The sequence below is a fragment of the Sesamum indicum genome, linkage group LG3 (assembly GCF_026168435.1).
Source record: "Sesamum indicum cultivar Baizhima isolate 11 linkage group LG3, ASM2616843v1, whole genome shotgun sequence".
Classification (NCBI taxonomy): domain Eukaryota; kingdom Viridiplantae; phylum Streptophyta; class Magnoliopsida; order Lamiales; family Pedaliaceae; genus Sesamum; species Sesamum indicum.
Window position 1 is genome coordinate 17,240,024 of NC_142659.1, and position 17,453 is coordinate 17,257,476.

At 37.3% G+C, this 17,453-nt stretch overlaps 4 protein-coding genes across 4 annotated transcripts; 1 reads left to right on the forward strand and 3 right to left on the reverse strand.

The window, feature by feature from the left end:
* The first annotated feature begins 958 nt into the window (after positions 1 to 958).
* On the forward strand, positions 959 to 4,409 carry LOC105157904 (glutamate receptor 2.7). Its single transcript, XM_088878435.1, has 5 exons — positions 959 to 1,351; positions 1,504 to 2,846; positions 2,987 to 3,299; positions 3,389 to 3,795; positions 3,870 to 4,409. The coding sequence occupies exons 1-5, from the start codon at positions 1,093 to 1,095 to the stop codon at positions 4,350 to 4,352; spliced, it is 2,805 nt and encodes a 934-aa protein (XP_088734561.1). The 5' UTR covers positions 959 to 1,092; the 3' UTR covers positions 4,353 to 4,409.
* A 221-nt stretch (positions 4,410 to 4,630) lies between these two features.
* On the reverse strand, positions 4,631 to 10,970 carry LOC105157905 (exocyst complex component EXO84B). The gene is made up of 7 exons (XM_011074426.3): positions 10,510 to 10,970; positions 9,143 to 9,240; positions 7,593 to 8,643; positions 6,396 to 6,911; positions 5,944 to 6,132; positions 5,725 to 5,861; positions 4,631 to 5,060 (listed from the first exon to the last, which is right to left on the reverse strand). Exons 1-7 carry the CDS (start codon positions 10,678 to 10,680, stop codon positions 4,898 to 4,900), a joined length of 2,325 nt encoding a protein of 774 aa, XP_011072728.1. The 5' UTR covers positions 10,681 to 10,970; the 3' UTR covers positions 4,631 to 4,897.
* A 940-nt stretch (positions 10,971 to 11,910) lies between these two features.
* Positions 11,911 to 13,810, reverse strand: LOC105157906 (ATP synthase epsilon chain). Its single transcript, XM_011074428.3, has 2 exons — positions 13,543 to 13,810; positions 11,911 to 12,115 (listed from the first exon to the last, which is right to left on the reverse strand). Exons 1-2 carry the CDS (start codon positions 13,724 to 13,726, stop codon positions 12,090 to 12,092), a joined length of 210 nt encoding a protein of 69 aa, XP_011072730.1. The 5' UTR covers positions 13,727 to 13,810; the 3' UTR covers positions 11,911 to 12,089.
* Positions 13,811 to 14,382: 572 nt separating this feature from the next.
* On the reverse strand, positions 14,383 to 17,360 carry LOC105157907 (Ribosomal protein S8e family protein). Its single transcript, XM_011074429.3, has 9 exons — positions 17,214 to 17,360; positions 16,996 to 17,115; positions 16,813 to 16,880; positions 15,760 to 15,868; positions 15,575 to 15,643; positions 15,328 to 15,385; positions 14,927 to 15,162; positions 14,786 to 14,837; positions 14,383 to 14,695 (listed from the first exon to the last, which is right to left on the reverse strand). The coding sequence occupies exons 1-9, from the start codon at positions 17,214 to 17,216 to the stop codon at positions 14,628 to 14,630; spliced, it is 783 nt and encodes a 260-aa protein (XP_011072731.1). The 5' UTR covers positions 17,217 to 17,360; the 3' UTR covers positions 14,383 to 14,627.
* Between the last annotated feature and the right edge of the window lie 93 nt (positions 17,361 to 17,453).

Genomic DNA, 17,453 nt, shown 5'->3' on the forward strand with positions numbered 1-17,453 from the left:
CTAAAACTATTAAGAAAAACACTTTTAGACAAAGAGTTATAAGCACCTTGGAGTTGCTTTTAGCTGTTTTGATTTTTTTTAAATAAATTTAATTTTGGTTTTACAACTTCACCAATTATAATAATTTTTCACACTTTCATATATTAAATATTTTATAATTTTTATATTCTTATTTACTATATTATCTAATTATATTATTCAACTATGGTTAAAAATATAAATTAAATAGTTATATTAATTAATAAAATATTTTGTTTAATTCATGCAAGTTTAATTATTGTGTATGAATCAATAATTATATTACTTACTGAAAGTATTATTAAATCAAATATACATTTTTCCTATTGATATTTTAGAAAAAGTAAATATGAAATATAATAATCAAAATAAAATTTATTATTTTAATAAAAAATAATTATTATTGAGAAACAATATAAAAAAAATAGTATCATAAATTAAGTTTATTTTAAAATCACTTCCCAAACATTATTCAATTTAATTTTTGTCTGTTTTTTACTTTTTATTATTAACACTACTCATTCGTTAGCTTTTTTAAAAGTAAAAAATAATTGCTTGCTAAGTAATTAATTGAGGTTCAATTGAACTTGATTTGGGATAGAATTTTAAAGATTTTAGCTACTTTCCTAGTCGTGGGGGAGAGAAGTGTGTGTGTGTGTGTGTGTGTGTTGGGTAACAAATAATATCAAGTGAAGAAAAGCTTGGCCACCGCACATTTCTTTACAAGAGATGGTCAGCAATCAAATGAGCAAGTATGTGGATCTCTGACTCGCCAACAATCCATCAGAATCTTCATAAGGACAAAGCTGTTCAGACAAGTCCATATCATCCAAGACTATACATATTATAACTGACTTGGTAATAAAAATAAAACGCGTATTATATGCGTTCGAGACTCTCTAGTTAAGATTTCTGTAATGTATTATTATTAAATTATTCGTCAAACTAATAATACCAAGTCTTTTTTTATAGCTTTGCATGCTCTCTCTCTCTCTCTATATCTATACCACCTTGTTTGCTCATTAGCTTTTGTCATCAGGTTCTTGGATTCATTATAATTAGGCCAACGGCTCCATGCTCAATCCAAACTTGTTTTGTTTATATTTGCTTCTGTTCATGAGCTTTTGCATCGCCCCACTGAGCGGTCATAATGCGACTGCTGTAAAGGCTCATGTTGGAATCATTCTTGATTTTGACACGACTGTGGGGAAGATAACCAAGACGTGTTTGTCTATGGCACTCAAAGATTTTTATGCCAAACGCAATCACAGCACAATGATTGTGCCTCACTTCAGGGATTCCTATAGTGATGTTGTTGGTGCAGCTTCTGCTGGTAATCTTAAATATTTTTAGTGTAGCAATAAGCATATATGATTATTTCCGGAATAGAAGATGATCATTAGTATGATAGCTACAAGTTAAACATGAGAATGTGCTTTCTTATTCTAGCTAGTTCAAAGCTTATAATTTTGATGTTTCCTGCAGCCATAGATCTGCTTAAAAACGTCCCAGTAATGGCGATCGTCGGGCCTCAAAAATCCATTCAAGCAGACTTTGTGATAGATATTGGTGACAAAGTGAGAGTTCCAATAATTTCTCAAGCAACAAGTCCAGCTCTATCGCCCAAAGAATCACCTTACTTCATTAGATCAGCACAGTGCTCCTCTTATCAGGCTGAAGCAATTGCAGCAATTGTGAAGGCCTTTGGTTGGAGACAAGTAGTCTTTATCTATGAGGACACCAATTATGGAAGTGGATTAGTACCATTCCTGACTGAGGGCCTGCTGCAAGACGATGCTTTAATCTCGTACCAAAGTATTATCTCTCCTTCTGCCACAAATGATCAGATTCTTCAGGAACTCTACAAGTTAATGACCATGGGCACAAGAGTCTTTGTCGTGCATATGTTACCGTCTCTTGCTTCTCGTTTCTTTAAAATGGCAAAAGCAGCTGAGATGATGAGCAAGGGATACACATGGGTTATTGCTGATGCACTAACGAGTCTCCTGGATTCTGTGGATTCAGAAACTATTGAAGCAATGCAAGGTGTAATCGGCGTGAAGGCTTACATTCCAAGATCTAATGAATATGATAACTTCACTAGAAGATGGAGAAAGAGGTTTCACAAGGAGAATCCGGAGATGGATAGAACCGAACTTAATGTTTTTGGGCTGTGGGCATATGACAGCATAACAGCTTTAGCACTGGCAATCGAACGAAGTGGTATGACGTCCCCACAATTCAAGAAATTTGACATAACCACGAACCAAGTGGTTAACGGAGGAAATTTGACAGATTTGGGAGCAATTGGGATTTCAAGTACCGGGCCATCACTTGTTCCATTGATCAGAAACTTTAGGTCAAAAGGGTTGAGTGGTGATTTCAGTATTGTTGATGGTCAGTTACTGCCATCTGCATTTCGGATAGTGAATGTAATTGGCAAAGGAGACAACACAGTTGGGTTCTGGACAAAAACATATGGGATTTCAGGGAAACTGAAACCAAACGATCACAAGATTGTTTACTCAACAAACAAGGACCACCTTGGGGCCATCGTATGGCCAGGCCAGACAACCATTGTGCCTAAAGGCTGGGAAATGCCTACAAGTGGGAAAAAGTTAAGGGTGGGAGTTCCTATAAAGAGTGGATTTACTGAATTTGTCAAAATTGAACGGGATGCTGAACCTACTGGTTTCTGCATTGATGTGTTCAAAGAAGTCATGCAGTCATTGCCATATGCTGTCCAATATGAGTTCATAGCTTTGGGGCCCCCTGATGGCCAAGGCACAGCAGAATATAATGATCTTGTTTATCAGATATTCCTTGGGGTAAATGCACAAGAATATGTCAAGCTCTTATGTTACAGTAATTAAATTATGTAAATGCGGAAGCCACATTCATAAGTACTTGTTTGACATTCTTTTTCTCAGTTTCTTGCCTTCTCCTTTTGTTGTTTGAACAATAACAGGAGATCGATGCAGTTGTGGGCGATATCGCTATTCTAGCTAACAGATCAAGGTTTGTCGATTTTAGCTTTCCCTACACAGAATCTGGCGTTTCAGCCGTTGTGCCAATCAAGGATAATGAGAGGAAAAATGCTTGGATATTCATGAAACCTCTGACAACGGACCTCTGGTTAACTATTGGAGCATTTTTCGTCTTCACTGGATTCGTGGTTTGGGTTCTTGAGCATCGCGTCAACAAAGAATTCCGAGGTCCACTGCTCCAGCAAGTTGGAATGATTTTCTGGTTCTCTTTCTCAACAATTGTTTTTGCTCATAGTGAGTCCTCTATTCTGACATTCTTTAGCAAACTTTATTCTTTCCAACGGTTAACTAATCGTTAGTTGCGTGAAATGAACTTACGACAGAGGAGAAAGTGATTAGCAACCTGACAAGATTCGTGGTGATTGTATGGTTTTGTGTGGTGCTCGTCCTGACATCAAGTTACACGGCAAACTTGACATCGATGTTAACAATACAGCAGCTACATCCCACAATCACTGATCTCCGTGATCTGAGTAAAAATGGAGATTTTGTTGGATACCAGGTTGGATCATATGTTAGAGGATTCTTGCAGAGTATGAATTTCGAGGACTCCAAGTTAAGAAGTTATGGCACATTAGAAGATTATGATGATGCTCTTTCCAGAGGCAGCAGAAATGGAGGTGTAGCTGCAATTGTTGATGAACTCCCGTATCTCAGGCTCTTTCTTGACAAGTACAGCCACAAGTACACCATGGTTGGTCCTACCAATAAGACAGCTGGTTTCGGATTTGTAAGTCACTTATTTAGCATGCATTATTTCTCCTGCCTTACAAAAACTCATTCTTTGCCACAAAAATATCTCAGGCATTCCGAAGGGGGTCACCCCTAGTCCCTGATGTTTCCAGAGCAATTTTAGATTTTAGAGAGGGGGGAAACTTGATGAGAATTTCAAACAAATGGCTTGGAGAAGAAGGGTGCCGCGATAGTGATGCAACTGGGAAGACCTCTAAGAGCCTCACGCTCGACAGTTTCAAGGGCCTTTTTTTAATTTCTTTGCTATCATCATCTTCGGCTCTAGCCATATTCTTGTCCATTTTCTTTTATGAGAATCGGGTTTTATTGGCCTCCGATGCTTCGATCAAGCAAAAGATCTATGCACTTGCTAGAGTTTTTGATGAGGAAAAGGATATATTATCATCGAAGGCATCAAGAACTCCGAGAGGAATACCCGCCGCACAAAGTCCAGCAATCAGCATTTCATATCAACATGAAGAGGTGTTTTCCCAAGATGAAGGGTTCTCCATAACAGAACCAGGAACGCCTATCCATCATGCCACAGCAAGCTAACTGAAAAACACATCAATCTCTCGTTTCCTTGTATAGGAATGATTGTATCGCTTTCAACTGTGCATTCACCAACTTAAGCTATATATATAGTTTAGCAACATAACAAATAAACTCATTAGCGAACATACATTAGGTATCATACACGTCCTTGGTGTTTGACTTAGCTTATTTCATTGTAAAACATTCATCCCAAAGTTCAATAAGAAAGTTGCTGTATGTTGGTTTACATACATAGGCAATACCTTCCGCAGGATTATCAAACAAGTAACTTCTAGATATTATAAGACAAAGAACAGGCAAATTCTAGTTAATCTGCACTAAAACATGTCATCCACATATACACACTCAACATGCTCCCCCAACCGGAGAACAGAAAGAATTTCTAGCCTTCCAAGAAATCAAATACAGAGCTAAAACTTCTTCTATGGGGATAGAGAAAAAAGAGAAAAAAAAAAAAATTGAATCTTACTTTGAATACAAGGTGGCAGGTAATCCATTAGGTACAAAGTATGCAGTCTAATTTACAAATTCGCTAGAATTATGAATCAGGAACTTCCGTGAGATCTAACGGATGAAATTGATTGTGCTGAAACAGAAGCAGTTGGGCTGTTGAGGTCCCGTTCCCCATTAGCAATCTTCGGTTTTCCACTGAGCTTCTCTATTGCATCTTGACAAATTTCATTGAACCAATCATCTTCAGGAAGTACACTGCAAGCATCAAGAACAGTCATGTTTAAGCAACCAAAGTATAGATGAGAAAACAGAGGAATCCCATTATGTTCAACTACATGCACTTTTAGCATTTTCTGATTTAAATGCCAGCCCCAACATAAAAACTAGATCAAGTTTTAGCACCTTCCATTTTTATCATGAATATTACCTCCCACCTGAACACTTTATGGTCTATCACAGCCAGCCATAATTGCTCAGAAACTTACAAAATCCATGAACTAAAAGGCCAAGGCACTACTCAGTGACTATTTCTCTCGTCAAAGTAGTAGAACAATCATCATTGGACAATTCCGCAGAGGCATTCTCGACAAGTGTTCTTGTTTCAATAAGAATCAAGCATAATAGTGCTATGATATTTCCACAAATTGTCATCATATGCCTTACATATCTCATTATGTTTCCTCAGGAGATTCCTAATGTGGCTTTGATGGTATCCATCATCTCCATCCATGACTTTTTGTAACTTGTCCACTTAAAAACTGCACGTGTGCTGACCCAACAAATTGTGAACAAAAGCATAGTTTGAAAGCTTAAAACCAGGTCTGTGAACACGTGAAAGCACAAATGGAGATCTGAAGAGCAATGACAGAAATAGAAATAAATGCAAAGCAACCAAGCCAAGCGTACAAGAAGATATTACCTATCCGGATCCATGCCTGTTGTAGAAAATGCAGCCATCGCTTTAGATATAATATCATAGACCACACGATGCAAGTTTCTGGACAAGTAGCGGCCTTGCGAAGCAAAGCACATGACAAATTTCATATCCAGATAGAACTGCAACCAAATCAGCATGTAAATATATAGTTATAGCATTGAGAATCGAAGAGATTATAATATGGATATCACTTTTCCCAACCTGCTGCAGACCAAGAGGACCTAAAGGCCTAGGTCCTTCTTCAATATCATCCCAAAATGTTTGGTCTTCTGAAAGCCATAAAATGACAGTTTCTGTGAGCCTCATTAATAATAACGTAGCAAATCTTTCCCGGCCTACAAACATATCTGCCGCAATGCCAGCCATTCTATTAAGTTTTGCATAAAGTTCCTGAAAAAGTGTAAAAGAAGAGCATAGTTATACATAAAATCAATATAGGATTGCAATAGTAGATGAATACGTGGCTCTCGCAATGTTCAAAATTGATGAAGGTTAGTAGATGGTACGCCATATCGCTAACAAAAGAATAGAGACGGAATGGAGAAAATACCAAAAATTGCATCGACATAATATTAACATCATAGTTGTAAGATATGCTAACAGTTGATCAAGATAAGGAAGCCAACTGATTAACTTGAAATGGGAAAGGATACCTGGAATATGGGAGAAGGGAACCACTCTATTTCATCTGTATTCCCATCCATGTTTATATACATATCTGCAGTTAGATAACTATCACCTTCTTCTGTAAAAATAAGATCTAGAGCATGTTGGCGGCAGAAACTATCTTTCAATCTATCAACAGAATTAAGCAGGCGTCTCTTCCATTCCCTTTGCTCAGGATTACGATTTTGGCGGTCCATGGGCCTTCTACGAGAATCATCCTTGTAATTAGCCTGATTTAATGGGGAGAGCTTCATGGCTGCACGTGGCAATAGCTCATCAGCTAGTAAGGATGCATTGGCAAGCAATGCAATCTGTTGCGCTTCAGTTTCGGCCATTCGAACAATTTTATTTCCAGAACCTTCAAAACTGGCATCTTCTTCCATGGAGCCAGGTAATGCTTTTATGAGCATATTTACATAGGAATTGAACACCTGGAACAATCCATCCAATGTTTTACTTCCCAACTGCATGCTTAAGAGGGGTCCAACATCTTCGAAAAAATCCTGCAGAGGCAATCGGAAAAGCGGCATAATCAGCTTCAAGCTTTACACCACATGCACAAAATAAAGCCAGCAAGAGAACGAATTTAGAATATTGTTGGCAAATATACAAGTGCATCAGAAACAATCTTTAAGCATCCAATTCCCTAAGACAGTTTTAGAAGCAGAAAGGGGATAAAGGCAAGGTTATGACAACCAACGTCATCCTTAAAATCAGGCTAAAAAAAATGATTAAGTTTATGGACTTAATAAATCCAGAATCAACTAAATATACTTACAGTGTGTCTATAATCCTATAATTATATTAATGAATTACTGAAAATTTCTCCAATGACCAGCACCATCCATTTTAGTCTTGATTTCAGTTCTGTTCATGTCTAAAAGAATAAAAAATGTAAGCCTCATATGTCTAGTATACCGTGGATGTCTCCATTAGATTCTATAATTGATGCTCATTCATGCACCATACCCACAAAAACTTGTCGAAATATAAGAAAGGTCTACTTTTTAGGGAATTCCATTGGTGCCCATGTAAGTGTTTTTTAGGACGATGCATATCTCGGGGCAAACTCAACGGCATGATATTTATATTTACTCAAGCATGCGAAGCAAATTTTGTATAAGATCTGTTGGAGAAATGATATTCATCGTTTCACGCCTGCACTTGAAATGGAATAATGTTACCTGGACCATAGTATTGAATCGATGAGCACTACTTGAGAGCTTGTGCTGATATGCCATCATCCCACTCGCAGCTGCACTTGTCCTCCCAGACAGGCGCCCAGCGCTTGGAGGACATGAGAGCTCCCAATCATCTGCAGCAGCCAATGCAGCTGTACTTTCTTCAATCCGCTTCAAATTAGCATCCAGAGCTTGCTCAACACTAGGCCTGAAGAGCTTCAAAAGCACAGGACAAAGAGCAAGACCACGCCCCTCCAGTAATGAACAATGCCCTAAAGCTATTTGAACACATTCCGCTGCAGATCTCAAACCCCCAGCAGCAGCAGATGAAGCTAATGCATGTCTTTTGACAAGAATCGCAAATGCCTCAGTCTGCTTTGTTGCCCACATCACAAGCTCAGATGTATAAGCTGTTTCCTTGCCAAAAATAGCCAAGGAATCACTGGCAGCTTGAGCAATGGCGGAGAACACAAGCTGTGAAAGTGCTGCTGTATATGCTCCTCCATAAGAGGTGCTTGATGGACGTAGGCTTTGCATGTTGTACTGATACCTCTGATAGTGTGCATTAAGGAGTAAACTATGAGCACGAGGACCATCGCCTAGTTTTTTGAGAGCTGAGATTGCTGCTCGAAGCTCAGCACCCCTTGTGGAAGGTTGGCAGGCAGCTTCAGCAAGCTGATCAGCTAATCTTTGCCTGCGTTCTGTTATAGTAGTCTGAAGTGACAAAAGCATGGCAGGAGCCAGTGTTTTCTTTTCTTTTGCTTCAGACACAACACGTTCTCCTTCATCAAGGCTGGCTAAAGCTTCATCTATTCTCCTTTCAGCCAACAATACATCAAGGCAATCAGGAAACTCTGTACACCATTTTTCCACGTCCGAAGGTTCTTGCACTTCATTGTTCAATGTACCGGTTGTAGCAGAACCATCAGGAGTATCAGACAAAGAGTCAATATGAACTCCCTCAGCCAAATTATGAACCAGGGTTGCCTGAGTTGATAACAAGTTTCTCATGGATGAAAGTTCACCTTCTAAATCTGATATCTCTTTGGATGTACTGCAAAAGTTATTAGGAAATAAAATAACTATTAAATTTAGATATCTTAACTAAGTAACAGAAGAAATTTATTAAATAAATCCACCTTGCAGCAAAAAATGCTGGACATGCTCAAAATAAAATGAGAACAAGGTAATCTCATTATAATGGATGGATATTCATGACTTCTTGTATATTTTCCTAGTCCCAGGAGGGAGCTCACTGCTATCTGATTTCCATAAGCACACTACAGCTGTGACCAAATAATCCAGTGCTTGGTTGCCAGCTGTCTAATTTTTATCGTAATGATGCCAAGATTTCAAGATTCAAGTATAGTAGTACTTTGTTTTTTCTGATGAATCAGAACATACAAGAGGTATTTTGATATCTTATGCCTCTGTCCAAATGGCTTGCTACATTCCAACCACTCTATAGTATAGCATTTGTATATAAATGTGGAAGAAAACACAGAGAAGAGAAATTGTTACAGTGATCCATGGCATCAAAACAAAGACCTCACCGTATAAAAGCTTTGTAATTAGCATATACGCTCCTGCGCATTTCTTCAGCAGAAGCTCTCTTCAGATCGACGAGATACGAGCATAAATGTCTTATTTCCTGCAAAACATGTTCAAATACTATCATAATGTTTGGATTCGTTTTATGAGTGTTTTGTGGAGATAGAGAGAGAAAAACAAAGATAAATAAGTGTGTATTAGAGATAGTATGTACATTTGGATTTTTTTTTCGAGATAATTTAAAATAAGTATTGTATGTTTAATGTTGTATTTTGGGAAACAAAAATTACTATTTATTGTCAAATCATGTCTTTTTTATATATATTTATGTATATGTATCATGTATGTGTATATATATATGTATGTATTTATGCTAAAATAGTTTAAAGCACCTAGATAAGGTGTTTCTGAATGATGACAAACATTGGGTATGTTTTGACTCGTTTCGGAGATAACTTCAAAATGAAAACAAACTTAGTGTATTTATTTCAGAAACATTGATTTTGAACTGAGTGTAAGAGAATCCACACTGAGCTGAAGATGAAGTTAATGTTTGATGGCACACTAGAGATGGAATGCGCACATCAGAGATGGGTGCTTGGGAGGCAGTGAGCACTCAATAGCTCAATAACTCAAACGGTACTACTAGCTTAGAACTCAGAGCTGCGAACTCTAACAGCTAGCTCCTAGTTCAGATAGGATAGAAAAGGTAGCGCCCTCATTTGCTGTAAAGTACTTAAGTCTTTCTAGAAACTAGTGTGATAAGGATGGTCACGTTTCAATATAAGTCAAGTGGGTATAAGGTAGTTGGGATATAGATAGCAATCAGTACACAGGTTGTCAAGACTTCTTCCCTTGCCCTTCTTTTTTCTTCAGCCAAAATGAGGTCCTCAGTAATACACACACCAACGATATGGGCGTATGCAGAGATATATATGAATTCGATTATTCGGTAGGTAAAGAAAATTTCACATCCCCTTTCCGAAAAAAAAGAAAAAGCAAGATGAGTTTTTGCTTTCCGTAAAACCAACTTCAATACGTTATTACAGCTGAACTTCGGGTGAATGAAAAAGAAGAGTAACTCAGAAAACTTACACTAATCATAACACAAGGAATTTGAAACAAGTTATTATCCAGCAATGGCATTTCCTTAGTCATTACCAAGGAATTGAAAACAAGTTACTATCCTGTCGTCGCATTTCTACATAAATAAGAAGAGGTTGTTCCTTAATCCTTGACCTAAAAATTTAAAGACAGTTTTGTATAATGATTATTTTAGCAAGCAACCAAATTGGAGAGCCAAAAAAGGTGTTCCATCAGACTATGAAAATAACAAGAAAAATTAAGCACAAGGTACAAGAGTGTGAACCTTTTCATTAAGGGAGTGACACTTGGAGTGCACAAAAGCATCGGCATCGAAGTTATCGGACTTGAAAACGTTGAGATTTTCCTCGAATTTCGCCCCTGCATCTTTGACATTAGCCTTGGCTGAAGCTCCGGAGTGGGGTGGTCTTGACCGAGAGGATTTGGCGGAAGCCATAAGCAGATGGGTTTAGGAAGGAAAGGAATGGGATTAACTAAGTTAAGAAAAAAGGGAGAAGGTGGAATTGGGGGATCCAGATCCGAGAGGTGCGTGAATTTAGGGTAATATCCGGATTTGGTTTCAGGTTGAAATCTAAAATATGGTTAGAGTGTGTTGTGGGGATAGGGATTGAAGGGCGGGGACGGAATTGGGCATTGAAGAAAGCCGGAGAAGGGGAAGGGGTTTTTTGTTGAGTTGGTTTTGGTTGGCGGAATGTTTGGGTTTGGGTGAGGAAACAGAAAAGAAATGGAGTGAGTTTGTTGGTTGAGCTGTCAAAAACAACAACTCCACCTCCTAATAATTTCTTTCCTCTTTTTATTTATTCTTCTTCTTCTTCTTTCTTTAGACAAATAAATATTTTTTATTTTTTTTGCTATTATCATTATTGGCCTATTCTATTCTATTATTATCAAACACAATTTTGATTACTATTTTATCTTCTTGTTTTGTGATGTGGAAATAATAATAATAAATAGCTAGCTTCATCATCATCATCCCAATTCCCTTGCTAAATAAATAGTGATAGTATTTTTCTTTCTTTTTCCTTAATAATATTAATAATAATGTGATAATATATGAAACAATAGAATGAATAGCGAGTGTAACATATTACAGTACAGTGTAATTACTAATTAATTTGGTATTTGAGGCACCATCAGTACTACTACTGAAGACGTAATGTAAATATTGGATATTTGAATGCAACAAATTTATCCACCCACATTTTTGTAATTTCAAATACCCCCCAAGATTGGATGGATGATTAATATTATTTTCATATTATTATTGCATTACAAGGTCTGTTCTTGCTTGCTGCTATGTCCTCAACAACTCTTTTTTAATTTCGCATTCGCATAATATATATGTTAAGAGCAATATTCACCTCACCTTTATGCATCAAAATCCCAGAGTTTAAGCAAAGACAACATCCCTGAAGCAAAATGTCTCAAGTCATACCCCAACACAACATGAACCTGGAATATATAAGCAACCATCACGCTCCCTAATAATTGAGGAATAATAGACTGCTCTTTTTGCCTACCTTCACCAAGTTGGATGCTTATCTCGCCACCAAAATATGTACAAATACACTCACTCTTTTAAGCAAATCTCTACAACTAAAATATAAACTTTTGGGTAACTCTTGTCCAAATAATTATTCCTCCAAACCATATGCAATACCGTATGTAAAATAAACAAAAATCAAGCATTCACATTATTACCAGTACATTTTGTCCAAACAAAAAACAGTGTCAAATTTTTCGGGGAATTACAGACCCACAACAGTTTGAAGCAAAGACACAAAGATGAAAAAGATCTTCAGCTGGAAAAACCTTTAACCAACGCTTGTTTGCCAATGTCCGGCCTCATTCAGGAATATCAGAGCGGAGGGCTGAAGAAACAAAGAAGCAAACAAGTTTCATCAGAATGAAGCAGGCATCTTTTTATCAATGTAAACATTGAAGGGGTGGCAGAGGGTGACTTTCTGTAAGACATATTAAATTAAAAAACAACATATGAGAACAAAAACCTTAATAAAATACAAGGAATAATGGATCTGGAGAAGATTACTCTAAACCACTGACCAACATCATGATCAAAACAAAAGTTTCAAGCTGATGTCATGATGCAGTGAACTCAGATAGTTAGAACTTAGCTCAGAATATTATACACAATGTCTAGAAGCTGGCTCACACAGGTCTTTGATCTGATAGTAATATCATCTAACATCCCCGTGGTGCTCATACCACATGTCATAGGATCTGGGGGCCCATAGCTTCCACATCATCCAAGGAGTTCTTTGAATTTTTCTAAAACAAAGTAGCTTGTCTAAACCATTCTTATATGCAACTTAACTTCAAGTGCAAGATTAGACTAAACAAATTCAAGTAAACTGCAACTCTACCAAAAAGGAATAGATATACACTAACAGTAGGTGTGCAATATTGTCATCTGATCAACCACAATCATAATCAGTGTTTACAAGATGAAATGCAGGATAAAAAAGGTGTAGCCGGTATTAACTGGGGCGAAGGGTGTCGTGTCTCTCAGCATCAATAATCATTGGCAATTAAGGACAATCAAGATAAGTCTAAGCTCCAGCTCCAGTTAGAATTTATTTGCCATTGAAAACAAGTTAAGAGCAATTAAGTTAAACTCAATTCAATTCCATCAAGAATTTGATTTCCTCAATACTTTTCCTATACCAAGAAACTAAATTGGGCGAATGCAAGGATCACACAGGATACATATTTATCCACTTATGACCAAGAGATACCATCACCAGTTTCTAATAAACAGAAAGTCCCAATTCCCGTTGAAACCAAGGCCAACTATTTCACAGAATTTCTACAAAATACGAATTAAAGTTTGCAGTAAAACATTTATAGAAACTAGACAAACATTTGGTGGAAACTAAAACCCAACTTCAAACTGAATCCACATAAAACGAAGCCAACTCTAGCTGCAAGCTTTTCTGATCAGAGAACTCCTATTACAAGCCAACGAAACATCATAATCAGAGATTCTGACTTCTTTTCAGTCTGATAAGAGACTAAAAGTATTAAAGACATGCCAAAATTTTCCATTTACATCAAACATTTCAATCGAAACTACAAAAATCAACGACAGAACAAATAACTCGATTAATCCAAAGAAAGGCGCAACGTAATCACAAATATAATCAATAATCATAAAACAAAGTAGATTCGTATTAGAATAGAACCTGTCACCCAATGTTCCAATAACCATAAAAAATGAGAATAAATATACAGATCTAAGAAAACCAAAAAAAGAAAAGGAGAGATAAAACCAAATTACTTTGTTTCTCGGGTTTGCCGTCGACCCATCGAGAAACGGAGTAGTGGACCTTCTCACGGTTCAAAGCTTCGGATTTGTAGGGCTCCTTCAAACACTGCCTCACCAAGTTGGCGCAGAGATTCGTGTACGTTATGTAGGTCATCCCCGCAGCTCTCCAGAATGGGACCGCAGCGTTCGACGCCATTTCCTCTTCCTTTTCGATTTGTTTTGCTCTCTCTCTCACTCACTAGCTTCCCAACCTCAAAAGTGTTTGTTCGTGTGAGTCGGAATTGATCAGGGCTTTTCTAATATAGCCCCTTTTGGGCTTCGGTTACTGGGCTTCTGTTACTGGGTCGGTGTGTGGGTTATATCTTGTAGACCAATGAATGTAGGCTACTTTTTGGTTCCACAACTCTTTTAAATCCAATAGGAGAAGATGATTTAAATTTCCCAAAAATTTTACTATAAAATAAATGGAATACAGGATTTAACTCTTGAAAACAGTTAACAATTCCTTTTTGCAAATTCCTTCCAAAAGAACTACAATTTTATAAATAAACAAACTAGATATGACATATTTACCATAGGGTTCCATCTTTTGTATTTATCAGATTCAGGCAGGATATATCCTTTTTTGAGGCACCCAAAATATTTCATTTCATATTCTTCTCTTTTATTTTTTCTGATTTATGCTCCTAATGAACATTACTTCATTTTAATTAATAGGAGTATAACACAAACTGCTATCCGAATCTCCACATATCATGTTGATTAAGAACATATTTTGGTAGGGAAGTCGCAGCCCCGCAAATCTATTGATGCTCCATAGTATAACGAGCACTTGCTATGCCATAAACTGAATTCAGTCAAACCACTTGTATACTAAAATTTTTAAAAGTACAGCAGACAAACAATAAGAGCAAACAAATGAACTACTGAAACAATAATACAACTCCTACGAGAATCAAAATTTTCTAACATCTCTCGGAGACAAATGAGAGTTGGTTTAAAGTAGTGGTGCATTACAATAACCTTAGCCCAGAAAGCAACCTTAATGTAACTAGTAGTCCCGAAACACCTATGACAAACAAGCAAAGTCAGTCCATCTAGACAAGCAAAACAGCATTGATGCAACCATCATTTTCAGGATTATTCGTGACTTGTGCATACTTCCCTGCATTCACCATCCATCAAACAGTCAGCTACAGTAACAGGTGAACAATTCATGCCCATTACATTATTTAAGCCAAAAGTATAAACATACCCCACACAACTTTTCCAGCAGGGGTTACCAGACCAAGTTCGCTAACATTCACCTGAGAGACACAAAAAAGGTAAACACAGATGACGAGCATATAAAATTAGATGTGAATCAAGCACAACTAGAGTTTCAAGCTGAGGGCACCTCGATTATGGTTCCCTTGGTCATAACACCAAGGGATGTATACATAGGCCCATTGGGGTTCTTCTTAACACCAATGATCTCTAAATTGAATGTACATTTAAGCTCAGGGTGGGTCACATGGGCTTTTGTAAAACGTAAGCCACTTGGGCGGATGAAACGCTCATATTTGGGAGGTTTCCTTGTAAAACTTGGTCCTACAAAGGTGGCCTTGGTGATCATCCTCTTCCACTGCTTAGCTGCAAAGTTTCAACCAAATACAGATCAGGCAATCACCAAGAGCACAATTATCATCAGGTCCTGAAAGTTTGTGTACACTAAGAAAAATTCTTTAAGCACATAATCCTCAGGTTGAGATCACATATAGCAGAACAAAGAAAATACCATGTCAAATGGATACTTACTTTTCCGTTTACCGGATCTGATCACCCTGAACATCTCATCTTCAGCAACAGGTCTGACCTACAAAATCAACAAACAATCTAATTATTGCTTGATTTAAATATAGGAAGACTTCTCAATTAAGTACATCTTATTTCAAAGCAAGCAACGAATCAGATATATCATTCTTGCATAATGCAATTGACTCAAGATAATATTGCGCTGTGTTACGTATAAAGAATTAAGAAGGAAATAGCTGGATGGCTTTACCTTTGGTAGGGGAACCTCCCATTTCCCTGCTTTCTCTTTCCTCTTTTGCTTTATAGTGTTACTGAGCACCTGAAGATGGCATGAGGTTACTTTCAGCAGTATTTCAAAACTGATGCATTTTTCAAACAGACTATGTTTTCATTAAATTAAACAAGAAATCAAGGAACCAAGGAATACAAGAATACCTTCGCTCTTGTTGTCTCATCACGATCAAGAAGATATGCAGGGAGAGCTCCTTCATGGACATCATCATCAACCTTGCGCCTGCTTGATGACTCCTCGTGCATAGCCAATCTGTGAACATATAAGAAATGTGAGCACACATATCAAAATTACTATAACTATACAATGCAGGTCTAATCTCAAGGATGACCTCAGAGAGTTTAGTAATTCTAGGCAGTAGACCCGACAAACATGCATAGTAAGAAAATTTAGACTTGACGATCATCTTGAGCAGCTCTAAGAAATTAAATGTAGTAGGAACTAAATTTTCAACATTAAACCTTTTCTATAACTAAATACAGAGTTGAACAACAATTTACGTGATCTTAAGGTCTCCAACTCAACTCAAGTTCTCCATCCTAAAGGATGAAGATATTGAAGTTTGAACCATATTTCTCAAGTGTCTCATTCAGCCAAGACCCACCCATTTCAAAGCTCGCATTAAGCAGAAAAACAATAAATTCATGTAACAAAGAGAAGAAGAAAGCAGCAAGCACACCATTATTAATAAGTCCTACTCCAAACAAAACCGATCCAAAGCTCAAGTCCAAACCTGAAAAGGCGGTTACAAAACTATCCAATCCTTAAACCTAAACTAAGCAAACCATGTGCTACATTACCACTAATAGTGAAACTGAGATAATTCCCATTAATAGTTATTCCTACAAGGATACTAACTAATGAAGCTGCTTTACAGGATTCAGGAGCTCTGCCATCACTTTCATTACACATTCCAACCCCTGAACATTTTCTAAAAAGAGGGACTATTAATGAGCCCGATTATAGCAGCTAACTCCTAGGAACACAATGCATTAAGCGCAAGCAAATATACATACTAGAAATGCTGCTTTGCATTTTTTTCAATCACATACAAATGCCATCCACACGGCACAACTAATTCTTTCACTTTATTATATCACAATAATGAAACACACTACACCGAACCAAAGAAAGTGGCAAAATAGAAGGTTAAAAAAGGTTAGTTAAACAAAAGTAAAAATGATACAGAAGCTTACGTTTTCTTCATTAGTGCCTTCTCAGCATATCGCTTCTTAGCAAACATCTTACCCTTAATACCCAAGGCCTGTCCATCCAATCAAACAACCATAAATTTCACACGTTATCCACGAATACAAAAATAAAACGAACTTGAAGTTGAATTTATAAAAAATAAAATAAAAATAAAACAGAGAGTTAACCTTTTGAGCAATTTGAGAGCGCTTGTGAACTTCACGCGCCTCCTTCTTCCGCTTGCGCTCGAAGTGGTCATGGCGGTAGCCATGCCTCTTCCTGTGCAGCTCTATGTAATCTCCTTGCGGCTGTCAATTTCAATTAAAAATCGCAAACAATTAAACAAATAGATCGGAATTCAAAGAACTTTTCCGGAGAATTGAAACATGATAATTCAGAAACATACCATCGTCGGTCCAGTATGGAATTTCGGTGCTTTTCTTTTTTTGTGGAGAGAATTGAGCTAAAGTTGAAAACCTAGCAGCGAAGCTGAGAGGTTTTGAGAGAGAGAGTTGAGAAACGTAGGAAACGGTTTTAATAAATAGGGTTTGGTTCCAACTCGACCCGGACAGGCTATTGGGCTGTTTCCACTGACGGGCTAGTTTAGCCCATTATCTACCATGTTTGAGAATTAATGGGCCAAAGC